This window comes from Gadus macrocephalus, chromosome 6, assembly GCF_031168955.1.
Source record: "Gadus macrocephalus chromosome 6, ASM3116895v1".
NCBI lineage: Eukaryota > Metazoa > Chordata > Actinopteri > Gadiformes > Gadidae > Gadus > Gadus macrocephalus.
The window spans coordinates 13,133,589-13,157,127 of NC_082387.1; the positions used below are offsets into that span (position 1 = coordinate 13,133,589).

Here is a 23,539-nt window from a genome sequence, read left to right on the forward strand (position 1 = left end):
GAGAAATGTATGTGAAATCACTGCATGCACCGTGCTGTGCCATCTGTTTGTCTAACCGTTCTCTTATTTAACACATTCTATGCATTTTAGCTATTTAATTATATTTAAATCGTTGATTTCTCTATTGCCGTTATTCAGGTTTTGCAATCCTGGGTATTTATTTGTTTACATAGTACATGATACTTTATCGTATACTTGTAGATTGAATCTTAAAAAACATTGTGGTTTAATTCTCCGCTTGGCCTCCCTGTGTTGGCAGTACTTCAGCAGGATCCCGGGCGTGTGCGTGAAGAGAAACAGTGTCACACTGGGTAGGGAGGCCTTATTTCTCTCTGTGCTTGCTCACTTGGCATCAGATGCGTGTAAATATTGACCGGCCAATAGAAATACATTACCCATGAATCATTAGAGACTGTAAGTCATTTTAAAAACAAAGTGAATGTTGTGTATGTTTCTCTAGGCATTCAGCACCAAATCCATTGGCAGATAATCTCCTCACACCCTTGTTCAAAACCGCATGTGACATTGAGATAGGATGAAGATAAATGGTGGAATCAAACTATGGAATAAGAAATAATAGAGTTTGACCGCTTTCCCTGAGCATCTAACTGCTCTCTGAATAAAGTTGTTCACATGTCTGAAGGGGGGCGAGTCAATATTCATCATTCAAAGATCATCTCGCTGAATTATACATTGATTTCCGATCAACAGCGTTGAATAGGAACTGAAATTGCCATTCCCTCATTTCATCCTCACCAAAGACATTAGCTGTGTGGAGCCGCGCCACTTCCCTTTAGTCATCCCGTATCTCTTCTCAGGGTGATAGCAGCCGGTGACTAAGAGTGTCCTCCTACTCTGTGTCTCCTCTCCCTGCGTCACCAGTCTGATACGAACAGCCTTACGGGCAGGCTCTGCTTGATGCTTTATCTGAACCAGTACAGGCCAAAATGGATGCGCCCTAACAGAGGCCAGAGGGAATGCAGTTTTTCCCAAGACAAGTTCTGTGATTATTATTAATTAAGTTAATAATTCGTTTTACACTAGGTTGAACTTTTAAACTTTGTGGTTTAAAGACTTTTATATGGTTTTAACTGCAGCAAACAATAGTCTGTAGAGAGCAGCGAGTGGCAGAAATAAGCCAGCACTGTCATAGAGGGCATTATTTTAGGGCTAAAGAGGAAACACAATAATAGCACCCCCAACTTTAATAATGTGCTGAAAGCAGGCTGAAGACCAATACAAAGGTTGTATGGAGAGAAAAGTCAAAGTGCATTTCAAAAGTTTCTTTAATAAATATTGCAAAACTTAATGAAATAAAAAGAAAAAACATTATAGGTTTTGAAGCAACAATTGGCCAGCATCACATTTTAAGCAAAGATTACTTTCCTAATATTGGCGCTGTCGTAATTAAAAAGCAACATCGTTGGCGGGCCAGGTACATTTGGATAATGATAATAATAGTATCGAGCAATGTTATGTAGATAAAATGTTTTATATCTCCAATATTGTCATTAACATTTACTTTTACTCAATTAAACGGTTAGAATTTATCTGAAGCAATAATGTCCATCTATTTGGAAAAGTCAAACATTTGAAATCGATGGACGAGGTGTACCCCAACAGAACAGTGGATGCACGACCAAATGGGACGTTTTTAAAGAGAAACAACAGAGGAAACATTGGCCCCAACACTCCAGCTGTTATACACATTGTGCACATAAGAATAGACACAGGTAGACTGCACAATCCCGGGAGAAATGTAGACACCCCCATTTTGTTCTTCATACAGCTCTTCTCCTCGAACACATTTTATTTTTCCATGGCAAGGAGGAGGGCGTGTGGATGGATCTTCCTTCTCCATGCATGATATCGAAGTTAATGCCTTTGGAGTTTTTTTCTGTCCATGTTATCGTTGTCCATCATGAATTCAGTCCATTATCGCACTCTGTGGTTGGGCTACTGCATGAAGAGTATACTAAAAGCCATACCGATGCAGAACGCAGCCACCCAGGGACTCTTCCGTTCACCTGATGCAGAAAGACATCGACTTTGACCAAGTACTCAAGTTACTAATTTCTAAATAAATTCCACTTAGTGTGTCAGTGATTCGAACACAATGGACCATGCTTAGAATGCAGTCGTGCGAACGCTTTCTAGATGCACTGAAGACTCGTTTGGAGATGCCGCATACTAATTTAAGTGTGGAAACATATTGTTCTTGCCAAATAACAGATGTGATTCAGCCTGGCTGAAGCGATTATTAAGTCTTATTTTTACTTTTTAATAAGAGGCATAAACCCAACAATGCAAAAGTGCATATCAGCTATGTCGCAAAAAAAAAAAAATCATAAGTGATCACTCTCAGGATACATAGTTATTGCTATCAGTGCATCTTATTCTCTAGACACCAGGTCTGGGCAGAACCTTGATCTCAACCAAATCATCACTTACCTATTCTGGCACATTTCCAGAAGATACCTAGAAGCCTGTAAGAAAAAAATAAAGAACAAAAGACCAGGTTATATTATATCAAGTGTCTGGATAAAGAAGAGTGAGATAAATAGAACTGAAACAATAGCCTTGGGTTTCATGATAAGAGTTGATGAATGAAAAGATCTTGACGCCGCATTACTATTACCAAACATATATATATATATATCTTTATTTGGTGTTGAATTGGCATGTTTGCCATTCATGCATTTTATGTTCTTATATAGTTATGTTCTACTGTGATTACTGTATTGTATAATGTGTGTTGTTTTTTCACAGTATCAAGATGTTGCAGTATCATTTAGTAAACATCTGCATGCTCTTATTATGCATGCTCGTTAACTAAGTCCTAAAAGTCTACTTGCCTAACATAAGAACAGATCGCTTGGTACAAAACAAATTAAATTGTATATTTAATTAGTCCATCAAGCATGTTGATATCATTTCAAATTGCACTGCATAATCAGTGTTTGAAAAGGAGAGCTTTGCTTTATTATTTCCGTAAACATTTATGGTACCCCAATTAAATTGTTTTCTTTTTTTATCTATCATTATAAGCAAATAGACCCCAGCCAGTTTGGATTGAAAAAATATAATAGATTTGGATTTGGATAGTTATTTTGTAAATGACGCTTTGAAACATTGCAAAGTGTGTGAAATCATACCCAGTCTTATGCTTTTCCAACAGTGATGGAGCCATTGCTCTAATGTAGGCACACGTACATATCAGCAGGAGAATCACCGTTAACAACGACTGGAAGTTGAAAATAGCAGACTGCAAAACAAAAACGACCCAATGTATTAGGCAATAGTTCTTATTGTTTCGATTGTGCCAGTAATTGTGGGCAGAATAGTTGAATAGTGGTAGGATGATTCCAGGATGCACACGTTACATTGATCTTGATGATCTGCATAACATTGAACCATTACACTGGTTACTTTCGGGAGCTGTATGAAGTACCAAGTCCCTGTTATAAACATAACTTGTGGATCCTCATCATCATCAACCCACCCACCCCCACCCACACACACACACACACACACACACACACACACACACACAGCTGTAGCTACGTGGCATGGTACAACCACACAACAAAACGACGCTAACTCGCTAGTCTAAACTTGTAGTAGAACTCATGCATCAGTACATGTCTACACAACGCCTTTAACTGGATACAGTAGCATCGCACAATTCAATTTAATTATAAGGACTTATAGTCATTCAATAAGCAGCTACAAAGGGACAATCATAACTTGATCGTTAGCTGACAGTTCTCATTAGCTACACGCATTAGCTCTGGCTATCGTTTGCTGAAGAAGTAAACCATCCATAACGTTATGTCGCACATCCAGCTATGCAGTCTTTACATCCGACTAACTATTCAATGAGCTAAAGTTAATCTTATCTTACGGGAGCGATAATCTTACCATTTTTGTTGTTAATCAAAGACACATCACACTCCCGTTTTTTTCCGGTTCTTTGGAGTTACGTAGCCACGCAAGTGACGTTCTCGTTTGTGATTGGCTAAGAAAACTAAACATCGACGTGATACAAATGTTACCACTTCCGGACTCTCACATCCTCCATACAGTACTGTACAGGGTAAGAAGTTAAAGTGATGATTACTTACAGTGGAGACACAAACTATCTTAGCTATCAAAATCGTCTTGTGAGCTTATCTGTTATCACGTTGTTTTTATTTATCCTCTTTATAACAGGGGAAATGGGGTCTTTCAGCTTCAGTGAAGGCAGCAGCATGAGGCTGAGGGCTGTATTTGTGGTCCGCTGACCATATCCCCTTTGCTGCTTTGTTCTAAATTAAAAAAGGGTTGATTATGACAAATTAAATATGGCCCCCCAGATACATACCTTACATGTTGAAGATATCCATCCTCCATAATAACTCTTCTGCTAGAATATCCATTTCTCAGATGTCTGACTGCGTTTTTTATGGTTCATTCTTCGCACATTTATGTCTTCTTCCTTGCAACCATGCGACGGCCACAGCATCTTGATCACATTTATACCATGTTGTAATTCCTAAACCGTATGCCAATTTCACAATCCAAATGTAAATAGAAAAATGTTATATTGCACATCACCCAAAAAATATGTAGCATATTTCCGACATACAGTTGGAGACTTGTATAGTTGGAGCCTGGTTGATGTAACAATTATGTCTGTGGAATGAACACACAAGTTTACTTGTATTACGCATAACACACATAATGTACATGTGCTTAGCCAATAATAAAAAAATAAATTTGCTATGGTAAAACCAGTTTTTAACAATACTGTTGAGAATTTGACTAAGCAAAATCACTCATATGGATCAATAGTATATGATTTTATTTTACCATCATGTAATACGTTGAGCCACATCTATCATGGTATGTCAATTTTACACAGCAGTAGTACAGAGATGTAATGCAATTTTACCATCATGAAATATGTTGAACCACATCTAAATTATTCCGATTTTATAGAACACACTATTAACACAGAATCATGACCATCTTCCAAATCAAAGAATCATGTCATTGTTGTGTATTGATATTTTCATACAACCATGGCACACTTCGATTTCGTCTGACAGACCAGACTGTTTGTTCCGTGCCACTTGGAGGTCTTTCTCTTCCTGTCTACTGATTTTATTGTCATGAAATGGCATGTTCTCAATTCTTGTATAGCATTATTCTTTTAGTTATTGAAGTTATTATTGGTTTTCTTCTGATTTATATGCTCTTGAAACAGTATTTGGAGTTCTTCAAACTGCAAATCATGATGAAATTGCATTTTAGGCAAACTACACAGCTAGACAGTGCTTGACAGTCTGTGGTCCACAGTGTGTCTGTATTGTTAACAAACCACTAATGTCCGAGGTGAAGCACCTTGACTCAATGGCCAGGTTTATTAAATTCCTCCAAAATGGTTCTCACCTACTACTCATCCTTACTGGATATTGAAGATGTTGAACACTTAAAGCTGACCAGGTATCTTCAATATGTTGCTGGAGCTAGAGTAGTGTGCAGAATATCTCTACAGATCAGCAAAGGTCGCAACAAACTAACAGACCCTACAGGCAAGTTCCACATGTTTTGCTTTTGACAAATGTATTGCTCATATGTCAAAAGCAATCTATTCTTTAGTGTTTGAAATAACTTTAAAATCCTGGACACTTAACAATTTATGCGTGGGAAGTAAATTGTGTTTTTCTAACTACGCTGTCTGTTTGTGTGTGTGTTTGTGTGTGTGCATGTGCGTGTCTTGACCTTTTGTGTCACGCACACCTGGAACTCTGCGTGCTGCGCGCATTTAGTGGTTGTAATGGTTCATTGAACGGTACTGCGTTGCAGAGCGAAAACCTCCATCTGCCGTTCCTTGCAGTGCGATCTGTTTATTTAATTGGCGTGTACTTCTGTCATTACTGCAGGCAGGTCATCATCCCTGCAGAGCAGATGCTACAGTTACTAATGAGTAGCTGGGATCCCTTTATGAGGTTAAAGTTGACTCCTGAAACCTGTTGCTGATACTCCTCACTCAGGCCACACCCACCTCCCTTTCTGAAGGACCAGGGGTCAACTTTAATCTGAGGTCCTGTTTGTGTGTGTGCGTGTGTACAGTGCATGCAGGTATGTGTCTTGCCTCTGCAACATCCCTCAGTATGAATCCTCTTCGACATCTGCTCTGACAGCCCTTCTCTCAGAGAGCCTTTGTACATAAAGGAACCTCCAAGCCACGCAATAAGTTATGGCACGCTCTGCGAAGGGGCTCATTTTCAGTTTTCAGACATGTCCATTTTGGCCACCTGCCAATATGCCTGTCCCTTTTCACGCTGCCCTGTAGTTAGGCCAGGGGAAGATGTCCGCCGCGCCTCTAACCTGGTGTTCTAATGGTGTCGGAGGTGTTCTAATGGCGTGTTCTTCTCACCTGGACTTCTGCAATCAAGTAAAAGTTTCGCTCGCTTCATTTTGTGAACGGGATCGAAAGAGATGGCCATATGCATGTTCTTAGGTTGTTTTTGTTCGGGATTTGTCAATCGGTAATCCGATTTCATGGAGTAAAATTGCATTGTGGTTCTCTGCACTTTAATAGAGGAAGGTCGCAATGTTGGCGAATGAGCTTAAGAGCAGTACACCCCTAAACAGCTGTTCCTTATCCAGCTTCCCTCTCTACCTCTGACCATGATGAAATAGGGTGGTTATTGCTGAAACTTTTAACTTCATGCACTTTCGTAGAAGGGCGATTGTAGTTATCTATATGTGAAAATAAAGAATGATTCGTCTCTTCAGCTATTACAGCAGCTAGAGGTGGACACTGAAGGGGGACACTGAAGCAAAGAGATATGAAAAGTAGACTGAAAAATAAGGATTAAAAGTGGATTGTCAAAAGTCTATATAAAGCCATGTACAAATTAAATATAATATATTACATTTAGGTAAAATAAAAATACTTCCTGGCTTGATCGCCAATAGATGAAACGTGATTTTAATCATGATGGTTTCGGGGTAGGTATGACTCGGGGAATGGAATTATAATTATTTTTCTATGAAATACACATTGTATGTGCACCTTATCCCAAATGGTGTGCACCTTGTGTCTCTCCGGCTCTTTAATACATGTTGAGTCAAGTCAAACTCATTTGTATCGACCACCGTTAACAACTCAAAGGGCTTCACTTGACGGACAAGAGAAACTCACAAGGAACAGGAAAGGAAGATCCCACTTTCCAGGAATAGCTTCCACAGAAGGCACTATGCATGCAGGGAAGAGCGTGGCAATGATTCACATACTTTCAGGGCATCTCTTTCAGTTCCCTCTTCAAGTAATCAACCAAAATTAGATACATTTATTTCAAGATAAATCATTTTCTTGTAAGGACAAGACTTTTAATTTGTGCTATTGTCTGTGCTTTGCTTCAATACAGACCCTTTTACAATGTAATTCAAGGACATTGTGTTGTGAAGTATGACCAACATCAACAGCATGTTCTCTTAATGGTCATCGGCTCTTTGAGGAAGACCTCATAGATAATAGACGCACCATCTTGAAGGCTAGTCTTTATTTTCTTCTGCAGGTCTGAAGGCCATGGCAAGACAATGAGTGGCACAGTGCTCAAGATCAATGTGGCCTCTCACCCAGACACCCCCTACTTCCTACGGACGGAATGGGCTGGAGACGTGGGTGCTGGGTTCACTCTGGCTCTCACCGATGGCAGTGCTGCCTGGATAGGAGAAGGTAAGGGAGCTGCAAACCCAGCACACATCAACATGCATTGTATGATTCCACGTGAAGCCACATGCATGAATACAAAAAAAAAAAAAACGAAAAACGAAACAAGAGACCAATTAAAGGTAATAAAGAAATTACGTTTGTACAGGCTATGGTTGTATTACAGCAAGGCCCGCGATCAACACCATTCACTTTTGGCTCTACCGAGCTGTCATCAGGTCTGACAGTCAGCAGGTCTTCACTGTGCAACCACCTGGCTGAACCCCAGCACAAAGCTATTGACTCATTAGTTAGTAGAGGGACCACATTGAACATTTTCTGCTTCACTTATGGGCTCCAGCTTACAGGTGTACCCGATGGATTCAACCTGTACAAGACCTATCATTGTATGTGTAATGGTGTATTTTTAAGTGGATACTATGGTGACCTTGTAAAGGTATCTGTAGCATAATCGGGCCCACTGGTGAACCTATGGCCTTCCATCTGGACAGCTGAAGGGCAAAGATATGCTGGCTTTGACAGATATGTGGACACTCGCACGGCAATTGTCATTTGTGCGCCCCTGTACAGGGCTCTTTGATTCTGTGTTTAGCTTAAGATAATTGGGACCTTCAGCCCTTTGGGACCAGCTGTGCAACATCGAATTGCTTGATCCTAACATTTTTGTTGCCGACTGTCTTTGAAGGTGTTCACACATTACTGTATAGTTGCATGTTTACGTTTGAGTCTGTAGCCGAAAGCATGTTTTCCCTGAAGGCTGACCAACTGTATATTTTGCGTTCAGTTTCCGAGGACGAGGTGACAAGGGAGGCGAGTGACATGGGTGTTGACAGGCAACAATATGTGGACGATCTTCATCAAGCCCTGGTGGAAGGTGAAGAGAGAGGAAGAGAGGGAGGAAGTGGAGGAGGTCACAAAGCCGAAAAGGACAATTACTCTTTTCACCTTACACCAGATCATTGCCATCTGTCATATGAGAAGACCTGCAAAGGAATTTTGGTAAGCAACTAAACAGGTGATGCTATTTTATGCGCACTATAGTAAGGCAACTATCATGTTCTTTATAAAGATGGAGGTGTCAAATTGCCTTCTACCTTATTAATGTGCATTCCACAGCCTCCCATATCAGAGCTTTCAGAAGATGTTCTCAGGTGATTGTCTAAAATATATTTTGCAATCTGTGTTGTAATGATGGGATTTACATTTAGCATTTGAGTCAAACACACTCACCACTAAATGATCCAGCCTCTATCATTTAATTGGGTTCTCCGAGTTCATAATATCTTTTTTAATATTTGCTACGGCCCCTGAGGTGGCCAATTTGGGTTTGGTTTGTTCAGCTTTTCCTTTCACAGCGAATTACTTTCATTAAGTAGCATATAGGTTTAGTTAATTGTTTGTTGGCCCAAATTATAGTGAATCTCTGACTACGTTTACTCATCCCATCCTTATTCCCCAAGGATACATATATTTCCTAACAACATGCAATTGTGCAGAAAGGAAGTATTTTGCTTTACAAGGGGCTGTTTAAAAGATAAGGTTTACAGCCTCCCCCAGTATTATGGTATGATTGCAGGAAGGTATCCCCAGGCTATTGATAGGAATCTGACAATTTGTTTGCATTGTACTAGTGCTGAACATTATAATTTTCTTCTTTCTTCCAGGCATATGCCCCTTTAAATAGAAACCTACTATCTATAATTGAGCAAATCTTCCATTAGATAGACCCATCACAAGTATAGTAAACTCTTTACCTTGTTTGAGAGTTCCTAAGATTGAGTAATTCTCCTGGTGCTTCGCCACGATTGATGTTGAATTTCTCCCAAAAATGGTAGCACGCTGTTAGCCCCGGGCTAGCAGGTCACCGGGGGTCCTGGGACAGCGGCAATAGAAAGCATTGGGGCTTAATGCCAGGGGGTTAGGAACACCGGGAGGCCACAAAAGGCCTGATTTATGGACTGCGCTACCTTGATCAAACAACCAAGGTTTCTTTTTCCCCTTTGGCCAACACTGAATGCATGTTGGCCATTTAAGTTAAGCTGGTAATAACTGAGACATGGACATGCATCTTTTCTTTAGCATATCCTGGATTGTATATATATATAATTAATTATGTATATATATGTATTAGTTATTCTATCGCTGTCTCACACCTGCTTCCTTTCTCTCCAAATTTTCCCTCAGTTATTTTTCATGCCCCCTAGAAATTTAATAATTTGAGGGTAGAGATATGAGCAAAATGAGGCAAGCTTCCTTTTAGGAGCAAACTAAATAGAGTGCAGGGACAAACCAGGTGGTGAACTTAACCTGACATTGATATTTTATGAATATGACCCCAGAACTTGTAATGATATGTGTAATTAGGGGTTTCATGGTTAACCTGCTCCTAAGCAGGTATTTAAGACGACCTAGCCAGACTTTAACTCCTCCTTAATGTCTCTTTAAGTACTTCTCCATCACAAGGGCAGAAATCGATGATGTAACTCGGACAGATGTAGCACGCTCATCTGCTTTACGATTGGTGAAGATAAGAGGCAGAGAAGAATACCCTTTCATTTTGTCTGCTTCAAATCCACGTACTCTGATATAGCTCTAGTGATTGTCTGGGTGAGGGTTCCATAAATATATTGCGAACGATTAATATGGGTGCATATTCATTAGATATCAGATGAAGGTTTGAATCTTCGCACATTCACAGTTCGTTATTTTGTTCCGTCTTTGCTGGTTTTCAGCCATGTTGGAGGTTTCAAGGAACTTCTTTAATAACTACTTTTTAAATGAATTCTTAAGGGAAAACCAAGTTTTTTTATCCTTTGTAAGCTGCTAGATATTGTTATTGCTGCTGGCAGACATTTTCAATTGGCTGATACTGTATCTACAAATGACTCCATTATTATTTCTCAGTTAGAGACTTCTCACCAGCTCTCAGTCTCTGCTCTTGTTCTTTCATCCTGTCTTCTCTCATCTCTTCTCCATATTCTGCAGCCATTCTTTTTCTCTTTTCCTTTTGCAGTTCTGTCAGAAATCACTCATGTCATAGATGTGTTGGATGAAATAGAATGGTAACTCACTTAAGTTTGGCAGTATGGTTGCACCCTTTTAGGGAGCTCCCTGCTGTCGGATTTATAGCGTGACACACAGGTCAGATACAGCATACCGACATTTAACCACAGAGAGCACTATACCATCGCCCTATGGGGTACATCGTCTATCCCAACCCATTTTGTTGCACACTAACCTTGGCAGAAAATGTGTGTGTGAGATGGAAGGTCTTAAATTGACCGCCTATCTGTGTATGTGCAATTTGATAGGACCAGGTTAGCTGTCCGTTGATAGGTGGCACGTGACTAAATAGAGGGCCCTGCCACAAATGGCATGGCCAATAAAAATCACAAGTTTTCATTGTTTGTTTCTTCTGCCTCAGCTTGAAACCAGGCTCTCAATGGTTTGACCCTCCAAGTTTTCCGTAAGTCATCCGTAGATTCATCAGCAGACCTGAGGACATATTCTGCCCAAGTCTGTTTACAGATGGAGTTGATTTAGTTGATCCTCATCTAACTGAGCCCTGTTTAGCAGGCCTCTGAGCTCAGGCTCTCGCTATCGCGTCTCATCTTTCGATTGCAAACTGCTCATCAGTGCAGTGTGGTAGCTCTTCTGTTTGTTTCTTCTTGTTTCCACTCAGCTGTACTTTCTCTGCTCTTTTATTTTTTGCTTCAGTCGTCTGTATAACTGTTGCCTCCCTCCACCTCCATCCTCTACTCTTGCTCATTTCCTTACCGTTGCATTCACCTTGCACTTATTGTCCATTCATTCCTTCAAACCCTCATCTCCTCGGCCCTCTCTCATCCCATCAAATCCTGCAGCACGCCCCTTCACCAGCCTATTGTCATCTCCCACATGTTCAGATATATAAGACTTCTTCCTCAATAGCATCCTCTTCAACCATGGTGGTCCATCTTCACCATGCTCATGTTTGGCCTCTGATCTTTTTATGTTTGTATTCTGTATCCATCATTCTGCATCTAACTATGGCCTACTCTTGTTTATCCGAGTTTGGACACTTGATGTGGCTCAACTGGGTAATTATTGATGTGGTATGCAGTGTTTTGACTCTACATCGATATTTTTTAAACCTCCTTTTATGTGTGTATGTAGTATTTACCAATGTGTGTGTGAACCGATTTTCATATGACACTGTGTGGTCGCCATATTGTCCCCCTCTATCTCTGTTGTGGTGGGCTGTAGAAGAGTGTGTCCACCTTCGACGGAAACAAGTGGATTATCAGGGCCGGTCTGTCCGTCTGTCTGCCCAACGTCGCCCCTTACTTCCTGCCCGCTATCTGACCTCACGCCTCTGCACAGAAGTCTGGGAGGCAGATGGGCTTGCTCTCTGCTTGATGCCCATACGAGAGAGAGAGAGAGAGAGAGAGAGAGAGAGAGAGAGAGAGAGAGAGAGAGAGAGAGAGAGAGAGAGAGAGAGAGAGAGAGAGAGAGAGAGAGAGAGAGAGAGAGAGAGAGAGAGAGAGAGAGAGAGAGAGAGAGAGAGAGAGAGAGAGAGAGAGAGAGAGAGACCCCCTTGCTCTGTCGCCATAGCCACCTCCCGCACAATGCCAAGCTGCTTACCTTTGTGGATCAAAAGGCTGTGCACAAGGACTTCGTTCTTTTTCTGCTTATCTTTGTGTTTTTCCTACGTGCTCAATCGAAAACAAAATTGGGGCATCATCACGCATTAAATAACTGATTTTGACATGATACATACATCGCTATATTGCGTGTAGTTTATGGAGGCGCTAAAATTATTGCAAATGCTCATCTATGAATAAGAATTCTACAAGCTATAGCTGTAGCCATCTTATTACAATAAGATCTGGTTATCCCATGGGATGGAAAGTTCACCCGAGGACACGGCAGAGGGAGGGGGGGGGGGCTGATACGGAAAGCTTTGTTCTCAATGGTTATGGTAATATCACTGGGGGGTGGAGGGTCCTTTGGACTTTCCCTTCCACACCTACATTTAGACACAAACAAACACACAGACACATACATACGTACAAACCTTTCACACCGTGCTGTCCACAGATACCCGATAGATACGATATTTAGCAGTCCGGTTCTCATCTCATTGCTAACGAAAGTGTTCTTTAGATTTTGTTGTATTATGTCCAGTAGTGTCCCTCCGCCTCTGGGTGGGAGTGTGGGTGCCAGCGGTCCACAGTAGTCCTGCGTGAAGCCTGGCACACTCAGGCTTCACGCCATCTGACCTCCCACAGGCTGGCAGCCGCCGGCTCACACGCACAGCACTCTGACCTTTGGGCTTGTATCGCTTCCACACAGGAGGAAAGCGGGGGATTGTCACCGTCTGGAAACTCTGCTCGACCCACTGTTGTTTTCCACTGCGCCGCGTCTCGCCATGTCATCTGTCACGTTGACTCAATTGTCTCCATTGGGCGAGATTTTGGCTGTGGATGTCCTCCATTTGGCTCTTGCAGTGAAAAAAACAATGGGACACAAGATGGATGCCATCAATGGCGTCTATCCATTTTTTATGATTTAATCAAAATGATCTAATAAAAATGAACCCCCCCGATAATGAGTCTGCCGACTCAGTCGGGGAGAGGGGGTGGGGGGTGCGGGTGATCCTGGCGGAAGTCGGCTCTGATTGACATGTAGTTTCGGGGGCAGGGTCTCAAGAAAAACTGTTTTGCCGCCCCCGCAGAGTTGAGGGGGAAAATATTTGATAGTTGTTTGATATCAACAGGCAAACTCCCGACTCGCTGGGAGTTGCCACTGCGATAACAGTGGCAACAGCCAATATGGAGAAGAGAGCCTCCGGTTTCTCCTAGCGGATGACTCAGATATCTGGATTCAAATGTTGACAATCAGACATAAACCCATGATTTTCTTCCTTGTAATTTTAAATCGCTCAAACTGCTGCTTTACTGTTTACCAGGGCAACAAGGCCCTTTGTCTAACTTGCGGAAATGCAGGCGGGAAATGGTTCTTGAAATGTTGCTTTCAGTAGAGTTGACTGAGCCTTTCATCAGAGAGGGGTTTTGCAGCAACTGCCCTGTAAAATGTGTCTCCCCCAGAATGCCTAAGGTTGCCTAGTGTGGACCACACTAGGGGTTGGTCCACACAGGACTGATCGTCAAGACCATCCGCGTCGTGTGTACTGCCGAATGCCAGCCCTGACTTTTGGGCAACAGCCTCAACGGGGAACCCCAGAGGCACAGGAATGTAAAGGAACAGACCCATGTGTGCGGACAGCCCTGGCCCTGCCACGGTGTTACTGGGCTTTCATCAAAGTGGGGACTGGTGCTGTGTTATTATTATATTATTATTATTATTATGCCGCAGATGTAAGCAAAGGATTTACGTTAAAATAAAAGTGTGCAAATGGTAGGAGTTTGGCAGCTCGCTGTTCAAAGGCCTTCCAGTATCCCTGCATGAGAGGATTTATGACTGAATGACATTCGACATGACGTTCACGTAAAGTAGGAGATAACAGAGTAGGGGGAAAAAGAGGGGCGGGGCTGCGGTCGGTGAGATGAGGAGGCGAGATCAAAGCTTGTCGTGTGCTTGACTTACTGTAACTGTCAAAGTGCATAAGATACATGGCCTGCATGCACAAGGTGGGATGTACACAAGTCATTACGTTGAGTGATGGCACCTTCATTCACTGTCCCACCTCACGCTGAGGTAGACAAGAACCGCACTGGGAAGACTTGAGTCACGTATCTCCTTGTGCTTTTAAACCCATCTTAAACGAGGCTTGATTCACGAGGCCGCTGTTAAGGGCTGTCCCGTCCAGATCCCACCAGCTGTATCAAGTCCCAGTAGTCCAGGGAGCCAGCTCTCTCTGGTTTCTAGGAAGCGTACTGAGTCACCGATGGTGCCCACTGGACGCCTGCACTGGATCACTGTGACAATCCTCCTTTCTGCTGTGGATGTTTATGAGACCTTGGGAAGCGTCTTATTCCTATATTCTGGGTGGTCTCCTCAGTGTCCTCTTTTCCATTAGAACAACAAATAAAATGTTATTTATATATATATATATATATTGGTTTGTTTTAAATATATATATATATATATATAGAATACATATATATTCGTTATTTGGGTTTGTTTGTTCTGTATATAAATGGCATCAGACCTCATCATTGCCCTTATCCCTCTCCAGCTATTTCCTCGCAGGATGTTTGGAAACACCTACGCTGCTGGCAGGCGACGGGGACACAGATTGTCCGATGTTAGCCGCAGCGCGGATTGGATAGTATTATCACGGCCATCTGGCCGCCTGCGTTCGCTGTGTGCCAACTGCCTTAGAATGCATTCGAGCATTGTTATTTAGTAGCCAAAGGCTAGAACAATACACTAATTATATTGAATAGATTGAGCGATAAATAAGAGACCTAGATTTACGAAGGGATCAGGAGGAGGTAGAGGGAGCCGAAAGAGGGAGAGAACGGGAGGGACTGAGTGGATAGGGAGCGAAGGAGAGAGAGAGGGAGGAAGGGAGGGGGGGGGAGAGGGAGAGAGGCTGGGGATCAGTGAGTGTCCACTCATGGTAGCATGTTTAGGCTGAGGAGGGAACAGCTGTCTGGCCTGCCAGGACAGCATCCCGCCTGGACAAAAATGACAAGTATTTCATGACAGTGTTTGAAGGTGGCCGCTTTTATGGCAGCGGGTCGGCGACCCCAAACGAAGCCCCGCAAAGGTTTAGCACTTGACCACCTTCTGGTTTCCCAGGGCACTATCTGTCTGTCTATCTAGTGTGTGTGTGTGTGTGTGTGTGTGTGTGTGTGTGTGTGTGTGTGTGTGTGTGTGTGTGTGTGTGTGTGTGTGTGTGTGTGTGTGTGTGTGTGTGTGTGTGTGTGTGTGTGTGTGTGTGTGTGTGTGGCGGGGAGGTTGGGATGAGGGGTTGGTGTGTGTGCTGCATGCGCAAGTGAGAAGGAGAGAGCAGACAGCAGAAGGGCCTTGTCAACGGTCTCCAAGAGCAACGTTGAAACAAATACTGTACAATGCTGTGAATGAACTGTAGAAGTTCATCCTCTGAACAATGATTACAATTTACTGTAATATCGATAATATCAAATCAGGAAATTCATTCGTTTTTTAGCACTTGTATTATAACTTTTAAACTGCTTAGATGGCGTGTAATAGTGCTAACTGCAATAATGTGCATTGTAAGCCCTTGTAGTTTTAGAAAGGTAAACCATTGCTCATTGCTATTAAATATACATGTAAATCTGAGATAGGGGTTTTCAGCGAGAGGACTTGTTGGTCAAACTCGTCACACACTCCTTTAACCCTCACGTGGTTAATTTCTTATGTCCTCTCCTTTGCTTTCACTCCTCAATAGTCTCATATTCACCTGTTTGTGTGTGTGTGTGTGTGTGTGTGTGTGTGTGTGTGTGTGTGTTTGTGTGTGTGTGTGTTGTGTGTTGTGTGTTGTGTTTTGTGTTTTAAAGATACCATTAGGCTCTGTGGAGCTGCAGCCTGCCCCGGATCCTCTGGAACTGAACCAGGAGCTGATTGGCCAGACCCTGCAGCAAGGCACTGAGCTGGGCTTGTTAAACACCAAACTGCGGGAGGAGAACCGGCAACTCAAACGGGAACACAAGCGCATCCTCAGAGAGTAAGATGGGATATTGCTGACTGTATTATTATAAGAAGAAATATAACCGTCCACAAAGATCTTAAACATTTAGAAAACATAATAATGGTTTATTACTGACTATATTATTATTAGAAGAAATACAAGCATCAAGAAACATCTTAAACATCTAGTAAACATGATAGTATATTACTGACTATTATTATTAGAAGAAACACAAACCATTTTGCTCTTAAACATGAAACCAAACACAGTGTGTTACTTGGTATTACTGACCATATGATTTAGAAGAGAAAACATCTGCTGAACACGACTGTTCAGTCATTATTTCTGGTCGTGTTTTTATGTTGTTTTTTCCCCTAACAGCGGCCTGTTTCTTTTTTCCTTTGCCTAATTTGTTCTGAGGGAACAGTAATCAATCACCCGGCATAACGTCCAGACTAGTGGCCAACTGGAGAGTATAGCGAGTCCCACCCTGGCCTCAGCATCACTGATGTTTACTCCTGCATTACATTACCTCTATATTGAATTAATTACTCATTTCGTCATTGACCATAACTATCAAACTGGGACTTGATTTTATTATTCATCAACTCTTGCTTTCAGTCAAACGTATGCTTGCGGAATACAATACAAATGGCGAGATTCATATCTGTTTGGGATTTGGTCCTATTATTCAGAGAAACAACTCTTCTAAAACAATTATCTCTACGTTGGGAATGCTTGAGGGTGAGTTTGAGTGTGTGTTTATTTGTGTGTATTTCTGAACGTGTATGTGTGTGTGTAAACATGTCTGTGTATGGCAACGGGGTAACAAACAGGGCCGGGGGCTGATGCGTATGTGGCTCAGCGTGCGTTGGCTCTTTGCAGACTGGGGCAGCACGTCAAACACAAGGAGGCGACGGAGCAGAAACTCTACTCTCGCTTCGTCACGGTGCTGAACGAGAAGAAGGCCAAGATCCGAGGCCTGCGTCACTCCGTCCGTCAGCTCCAGCGCACCGCACACAGCGACGATGAGGAGGAGGACAAGGAGGAGCAAAGGTCAGCACAAAGCGCCTCCACTGTGCTCTACTGACCGGGGGACCCAGACCCCCGTGGTACAGCTGGTATTCTGGTTTCTGTAGCGGTACCGACTCCACATTTTGAGGTCGGTATCGACTTCGAAATGGCTTTGGCTGAAGTGAAAGTATCCCGTCTTTAGGGAGTCTAGGGTGTGATGGCTTGTACTGCATCTAGTCCACCCTCTACATAAAATAACGTAATGGTTTTCAGCCCCACCATTAAAGATAGAATTTTTCTCAAATATTTTTGGCATTATTGTTATTTTCATTGGTAAATAGAGTCTAATCTTCCATATATCAGTATCCAAATTAAAGAAATATGTTTTTTGCTTCCATTAGTGCAGGGCTATTCAACCTCCTTAACAAGTGGGCCGAAAAGGAAAACCACTGGGGGTTCATGGGCCACACATAGTAAAACTACGTCAATGAATCACAAAAAATAAATCGTACCTACAGTAGTGTTAACTTAATATATATAGTACTATTACATGGAATAAACTTGTCAGACGCATTCCTTCCTTCTTCATTTTTAATCGTATCATTATAAAAGATTTCGTTCTCACATATTTTGGACACGTATTTAGAATTCCACAATGTTGTTTGAATCATCACAAAACAGAACTACTGTACATATGAGACATTTTGAGCCAGTGAGTCAGTGAGAAAGATTGCACTGCCTTGTTTGCCTAGTTTGGCTCATCCTGAGACACTCATGCAGCTTCTCATAGGTCATCGAGCAACGTGCCCTTGTTCTGATGGCATTCATATGAGAAAAGCTAGACTCATACGTATCGGTTGAGCCAAACATTGTCAGAATAAGTGATGCCAGTTCCTGATTGTGGGGTACTGATACTGGCTAGTATCACCGGCTACACACAGAAACCTGATTTGCATGCAACTATGTTTCTCCTTTATTTTATTTATTTTTTGCATGCAACCTCTTGCGGGCCAGAAAAAAATTAAGAGGGGCCGCATTTGGCCCACGGGCCGCTAGTTGAATAGGCCTTAGTGGATGGATATTTTTGCTTGTTGCGACATACTGCAAACCCTAGTAGAGGATCCTGTTTGAAGCCTGTTTACTGATTACAACAAGCTGAATTCTGTCCCGATGATGCTTTGTGTGTTCATTTTGGCTTTGTATTTGCCAAACCATCCTTCTGTTTCCATCCAGCAACAGAGAAGATGAAGACGTCACTAGAGAAGAGGAGACGAGGATAACGCCATCTCAGCAGCCAACCATACTCATTACAGGTTTGTACGTCTGTTCATGTGGGTCTTTTTTAATATATATATATGGCTAAGATTCATAGCAATGATTGCTTCTTCAAACCCAATCGCAAACTGGGCCATTGAACTGGTCTGAACCCACTCACGCACACAAACAAAGAACACAGAGGCATCGGGTGCTGACTCCAAGTGAGTTGCGTGTTCACTGCAGGTTTTTTGCCCCATGGGCAAACGTTACTGTGTCAGCATCGTATTGTTACAACAGAGCACTCGCCATTTGCGCAATCCCCCCCTCTGCAATGTGCGCAAGCCCCCCCCCTGCCATGTGCGAAACACACACGTAGCAGGGCGGGGGGAAACGGGGCGAGAGGGAGACCGTCCAAGTCACTCCAGCTGACGCACGGGTCCTCATGTGACTCAGAGTGTGACGCAGACCTAGTCCCCAGCCGTTTTACCCTCTGCACATGTTCGAACAAGCACACATTATAAGGACTAAAGGTGTCAACACACAAACACACACACACACACACACACACACACACACACACACACACACACACACACACACACACACATACAGTGTGTCGTACCCCAAGAGGGGAGGGGTTCTGGGAAACACCGGCCGTCATGAGTCATGAACCCACCCAGTGAGGTCCTCTCTGATTGTTCCAGCACGGCGAGGCCTTGAGGTGGTCTCCCCCCCCCCCCCCTCTTCCTGCATCAAGGGGGTGCACAGGCGCGATTTCACGACTGCTGACTCATGCCCCCCCCCCCTCCCTCTCTCGATCCCCTGGCCACCCCCTACAGTACGGCCGCAGTCTACTGGGGTAACCACGTTGGCTTCCTTCTCAATGGCTTTGCCTGTGTGCACGCCAAAAGGCTGCGCCCCAAAAGAGTCATTATATTGCAGCAACGCACTGACGTCGAAGCAGTTGCATCAGGAGGTCTGGATTAACGTGGAACCGCTTTACTATGGGGTCTTTTGTTTTGAGTCTCACACTGTTTCAGTTGCTTTAGCCCCCCCCCCCCCCCCCGCCTCTCTTTTCTCTCCCTATCTCCCTGTTCTATCCCTGTTCTCTCCCTATCTTTCTGTCCTCTCCCTCTCCTGCCTTGACCCTCTGGTTCCCCAGGCTCGGGTGAAGATGGACGACGGGTTGTTCAGGGTTGAGCTCAGGGCACTGGCCTGAGCGTTGCGGTTTGCTAGCCAGACACTCTGGTACATTGCTGACTGGTGGCCTTTCCGCAGATGTTGCGGTGCTAAAGGCCCTGTCGTCATTAACGATGCTACGGTGTTATAGTGCTCTTGATATTCATGTAATTGGTCGTATCTCACTGGCCCCAAAGCCTACTCTGTCTTCCTGAAGCTATGCCTAAAGGAGCAAGTCTAGACATTTTGACCTGCTTGTTCTCTCTAAATATATATTCTTGCAGCTTGCCACGAGGTCTTTGACTCAAGAAACTGCTTTCTCCATCTTCAAAGAGAGAGCAATTTATTGTGTAGCCTTAATGTCTGTTTATGATGGAATTAGCTTTTTATGGTTGGTCCTATTTTTATAGTACGCGATTATAGTATGAATGTCTTTCTGGATTTTAGAAAGAACGTTGCAAAAACGATTCAGATCTTAGGTGGATTTAGGGTGTCTTCCTGATTTAAAATTGTACCTTAATTATTATTTTAATCAAGGGGGTGTTCCCAATATTATTTATGTCTGTGTGTATAAGTGTAGTACGTTTTTGCACTATAAAGCAAATGTTGTTTAAGTGCTCGGGTGGTACCAGTCTATATCCTGGCGTATGGTTTTATAATTTTTACAGACATATTTGACCCTAGTTGACCCTCCCACCCCCAGGCTGTTTTCATATCGACAGGTCTGGAAATAACTGATAATTACAGGGCAAAGAGGACGAACAAAAGAAGGAGGGAAAAAAAGGAAAGCGTTCAATCTTTGACCTTTCCCTCCAGGCCGAGCATCTGACATGGGACATGGGAAACACATCCGTCACAGAGAGGAACAAGTATTAACACCGCTAATACCACTGCTAAATACTGATGACACTACTGATAACATTACTACTATCACTACAACGCATGATATTGTTGCCTCCTGCTTACTACTTACTATTACTACTGCAAAAACTACTACTTTAACTACGGCTGATTGATACTACACTACTGATTCTACTAATATTATTTAAAGTGTGAGTATTAATACCAGCTGATGCTACATATTACAAATGGTACTGCTTATACTCCTGCTATTACATTTCCAGTTACTATCACGCTTTATTTCAAACACATTCAAAAGAAAAGGTTTTAACCCCTGGGGCGTATACTGTTTTCAGATTACCTGTTTGTTCATCACAGAGATAACGCGACAAAGGCTTCATCTACCATTGTGCACCGGTTCAGGTTGTAAACTGGTTGGCTGTCACTGGGGAAATCCCGTTCATATCAAGGCGTTGCTTGGCTAGCAGACTGGAACCTTGGGCCCAAGGGAGGCCCATACAGCTACCAGAGGACTGAGGAATGTGTTTGAGATGCTGGTGAGGACTGCATTGCAGAAGTCCTTGTGGAGATCAGAGCCCGAAAAAACTTGTCAGACAATGAACGAGTGGTCTGAGTGAACCCAAGTATGTAAATTATTCTTATGTTTTTGGTTGTGGTGGAGGGAAGAGACTGAGTGCGGGTCAGCCCTCAGACAGCCTAGATTGATGGAGATCTGGACGGATGGATCTGTGACGTCTGCAAATACGCAAGCGGTGGTGTGACTTGAGGAAATGGGAAACGTACGAGAGGGCGCGTCAAAAGCTTTGGAATAAAGTAGTTAAAAAGAAGGACGCAAGTAGAAAAAAACCATTCAAAGGCTTATATCGTATCATCAGAACACATCCACAACCCTGCTGTTGCACTCTAACTCTCCCAATCAGGTAAGTGGGATGTCTGCAGCCAAAGAATGAACGACGACAACAACTTACGTCAGCCTTGCCCCTTTAGGGCGTTCATCTAGCATTCAACTTTGTGTCTGCCTCATTCTTGAATCTGCAAGGCTAGCATCAGCCCCCTGAGAGGACCGCGGGGTGTGAGTCGCTCTGTCTATCTGGACACATTTGTGACCTTGTTTGTTTCCTGTCCAGTAGCTGTACCGAAATGTTTGGCTGTGTGGAATGTTGTCTCTCTCTACCGATGAGGGCCACAGGGCATTGGTGATGAAGGGTCTGTGAGGGGTCCCCAGAGGTTATCTGATGAATAATCAGTCATAAAATCTGCCACACATTGCTGAGGGAAAACGCATTGAGGGTGAGGAATTCTGGTGGTGTTGCACCAAGTTGACCTGTTGCTGAAACCTGCCATAACAAGCACTCCAAAGAACTGATTAATGATCGATGTTCCATGCCGACCAAAAGTTGATCGAGATATACAGCGACATGCCAAGACATCTGTTCCTTCAATAAATCAATAAAAATATTACTGCTAGTGTTGACTCAAATGGGTGTAGTACATCCAATACGTTTTAAACAACAGAAATAACAACAAACAAGACAAATAACATCTGGTTTGAGTTGTTCATTTATCAGTATTGATTCTGAACTCTCTGTCTTTCTCTATCTCTGTCTTCCACTTTCTGCCTTTACCTCTCTGTGCGTCTCTCTATCTGTCTGTCTCTGATGTGCAGGACGTGATCTGGTGGCTGGTGGTATACCCATGGATCAGAGCGTCCCCAGAGACCAAGCCTCTGCCCCCAGGAGGAAGCGCCGGTCTCTCCGTGTCCAGACTCAGGATTCTTCCTCTGACCCGGAGTGAAACCAACGGTGGTCACTTCAAGTACACACGATCACAACATCAACAGGAAACACAGCGCACGATATGGGGCATCAGACTTGTTCTTTAGATTTAGTGTTGTTTTTGATATAATGTGATTATTCTCACAAATTATTCAATATTAAATTTGATGATGCATAAAAGTGAATGTAATGGGGAACATGTTTTCAAATGTTGACAGTGAACGGAATACGCTTTCTACCCCATGTATTTTCAATTTCAATGTGTTGCAATAAAATCGTATTTTATGAAGTGATTTCAACAGTGCCATTATCGTGCTTGTTAACAGTTGCAGTTCATCTGGAACCTAGAATAGCCGTGTGTGTGTGTGTGTGTGTGTGTGTGTGTGTGTGTGTGTGTGTGTGTGTGCGTGTGCGCGTGCGTGCGGGAGCGGGCGCATCTGAATGTATGCGCCTGCGTGTGTGCGTGTCAAGACTAGCGACACTAACACACACACGCACACACACACAAATGTATGTGGATTCTCAGACTGTTGCCTTTTTAGGACTGTTTATTTAAATGACCTGCAGTGAATCATCAAAGCTAATCCCTCTCAAGAGGAAGTCAACTTGATACCTCCTATCCACTGGAAGCAAACAATTTAGGGTTTAAAAGGGTTGTTCTGCAGTCACCAATATATATTTCTAAAGAAAACATGAAAAGGAAATAGATTACCTTGTCACCCATTTAGAGCGGATTAGCGGATTTGGACTGTGAGGTCTTGCAAGATATTGGAACCATAACTTAGTAATCATAATGAATTATCGTCTTATCTTTATTTATTTCATCCAGAAAACTAATTCACTCCACCTTTTAACTTTAATCCAGAACATAATTCATAAAATATTGTTATTTTTCTTGTTATATATATTGTTACATTTCTTCTCATCGGTCTTGCTAATTATTTGTTGTGACATTTAAATTAAATCCTAAGAGCCTCATAACATTTCCCCACACTGACAAAGCCAGACGGTCATCTGTGTTATATGGAAACACCTATTGCATTGTTGCGCTAGGTGTTGGCTAGAAGACCTACAGCTTGAACTTTCACCCTTGACCTGGCACTTGCACTTTGTTGTAGCCTGTCG

At 42.8% G+C, this 23,539-nt stretch overlaps 2 protein-coding genes across 3 annotated transcripts; one reads left to right on the top strand and one right to left on the bottom strand.

The window, feature by feature from the left end:
• Positions 1–1,268: 1,268 nt before the first annotated feature.
• On the bottom strand, positions 1,269–3,379 carry tmem167a (transmembrane protein 167A; the record flags this gene model as incomplete). Its single annotated transcript, XM_060054271.1, has 3 exons — positions 1,269–2,027; positions 2,452–2,486; positions 3,156–3,379. Coding segments are annotated over 3 exons (330 nt in total), but the record flags the coding sequence as incomplete, so codon positions are not given.
• A 578-nt stretch (positions 3,380–3,957) lies between these two features.
• On the top strand, positions 3,958–22,707 carry LOC132459623 (DNA repair protein XRCC4-like). Of its 2 annotated transcripts, none has more exons than XM_060054270.1 (7): positions 3,958–4,096; positions 7,572–7,732; positions 8,511–8,725; positions 16,198–16,364; positions 17,214–17,384; positions 18,582–18,655; positions 22,306–22,707. In XM_060054270.1, exons 2-7 carry the CDS (start codon positions 7,594–7,596, stop codon positions 22,431–22,433), a joined length of 894 nt encoding a protein of 297 aa, XP_059910253.1. In that variant the 5' UTR covers positions 3,958–4,096; positions 7,572–7,593; the 3' UTR covers positions 22,434–22,707. The 2 variants fall into 2 exon arrangements, with proteins under 2 accessions (XP_059910253.1, XP_059910252.1); XM_060054269.1 differs by having other exon boundaries at positions 3,959–4,096; positions 18,576–18,655.
• Positions 22,708–23,539: the final 832 nt, after the last annotated feature.

What these genes read in the sequence shown, in the direction of transcription:
- LOC132459623 (XM_060054269.1), top strand. Translation starts at nt 7,594, where the DNA reads ATGAGTGGCACAGTGCTCAAGATCAATGTGGCCTCTCACCCAGACACC. An exon ending in AGACCTGCAAAGGAATTTTG is followed by an intron (nt 8,726 to 16,197) that starts GTAAGCAACTAA and finishes TGTGTTTTAAAG; the next exon opens with ATACCATTAGGCTCTGTGGA. An exon ending in CACAAGCGCATCCTCAGAGA is followed by an intron (nt 16,365 to 17,213) that starts GTAAGATGGGAT and finishes GGCTCTTTGCAG; the next exon opens with ACTGGGGCAGCACGTCAAAC.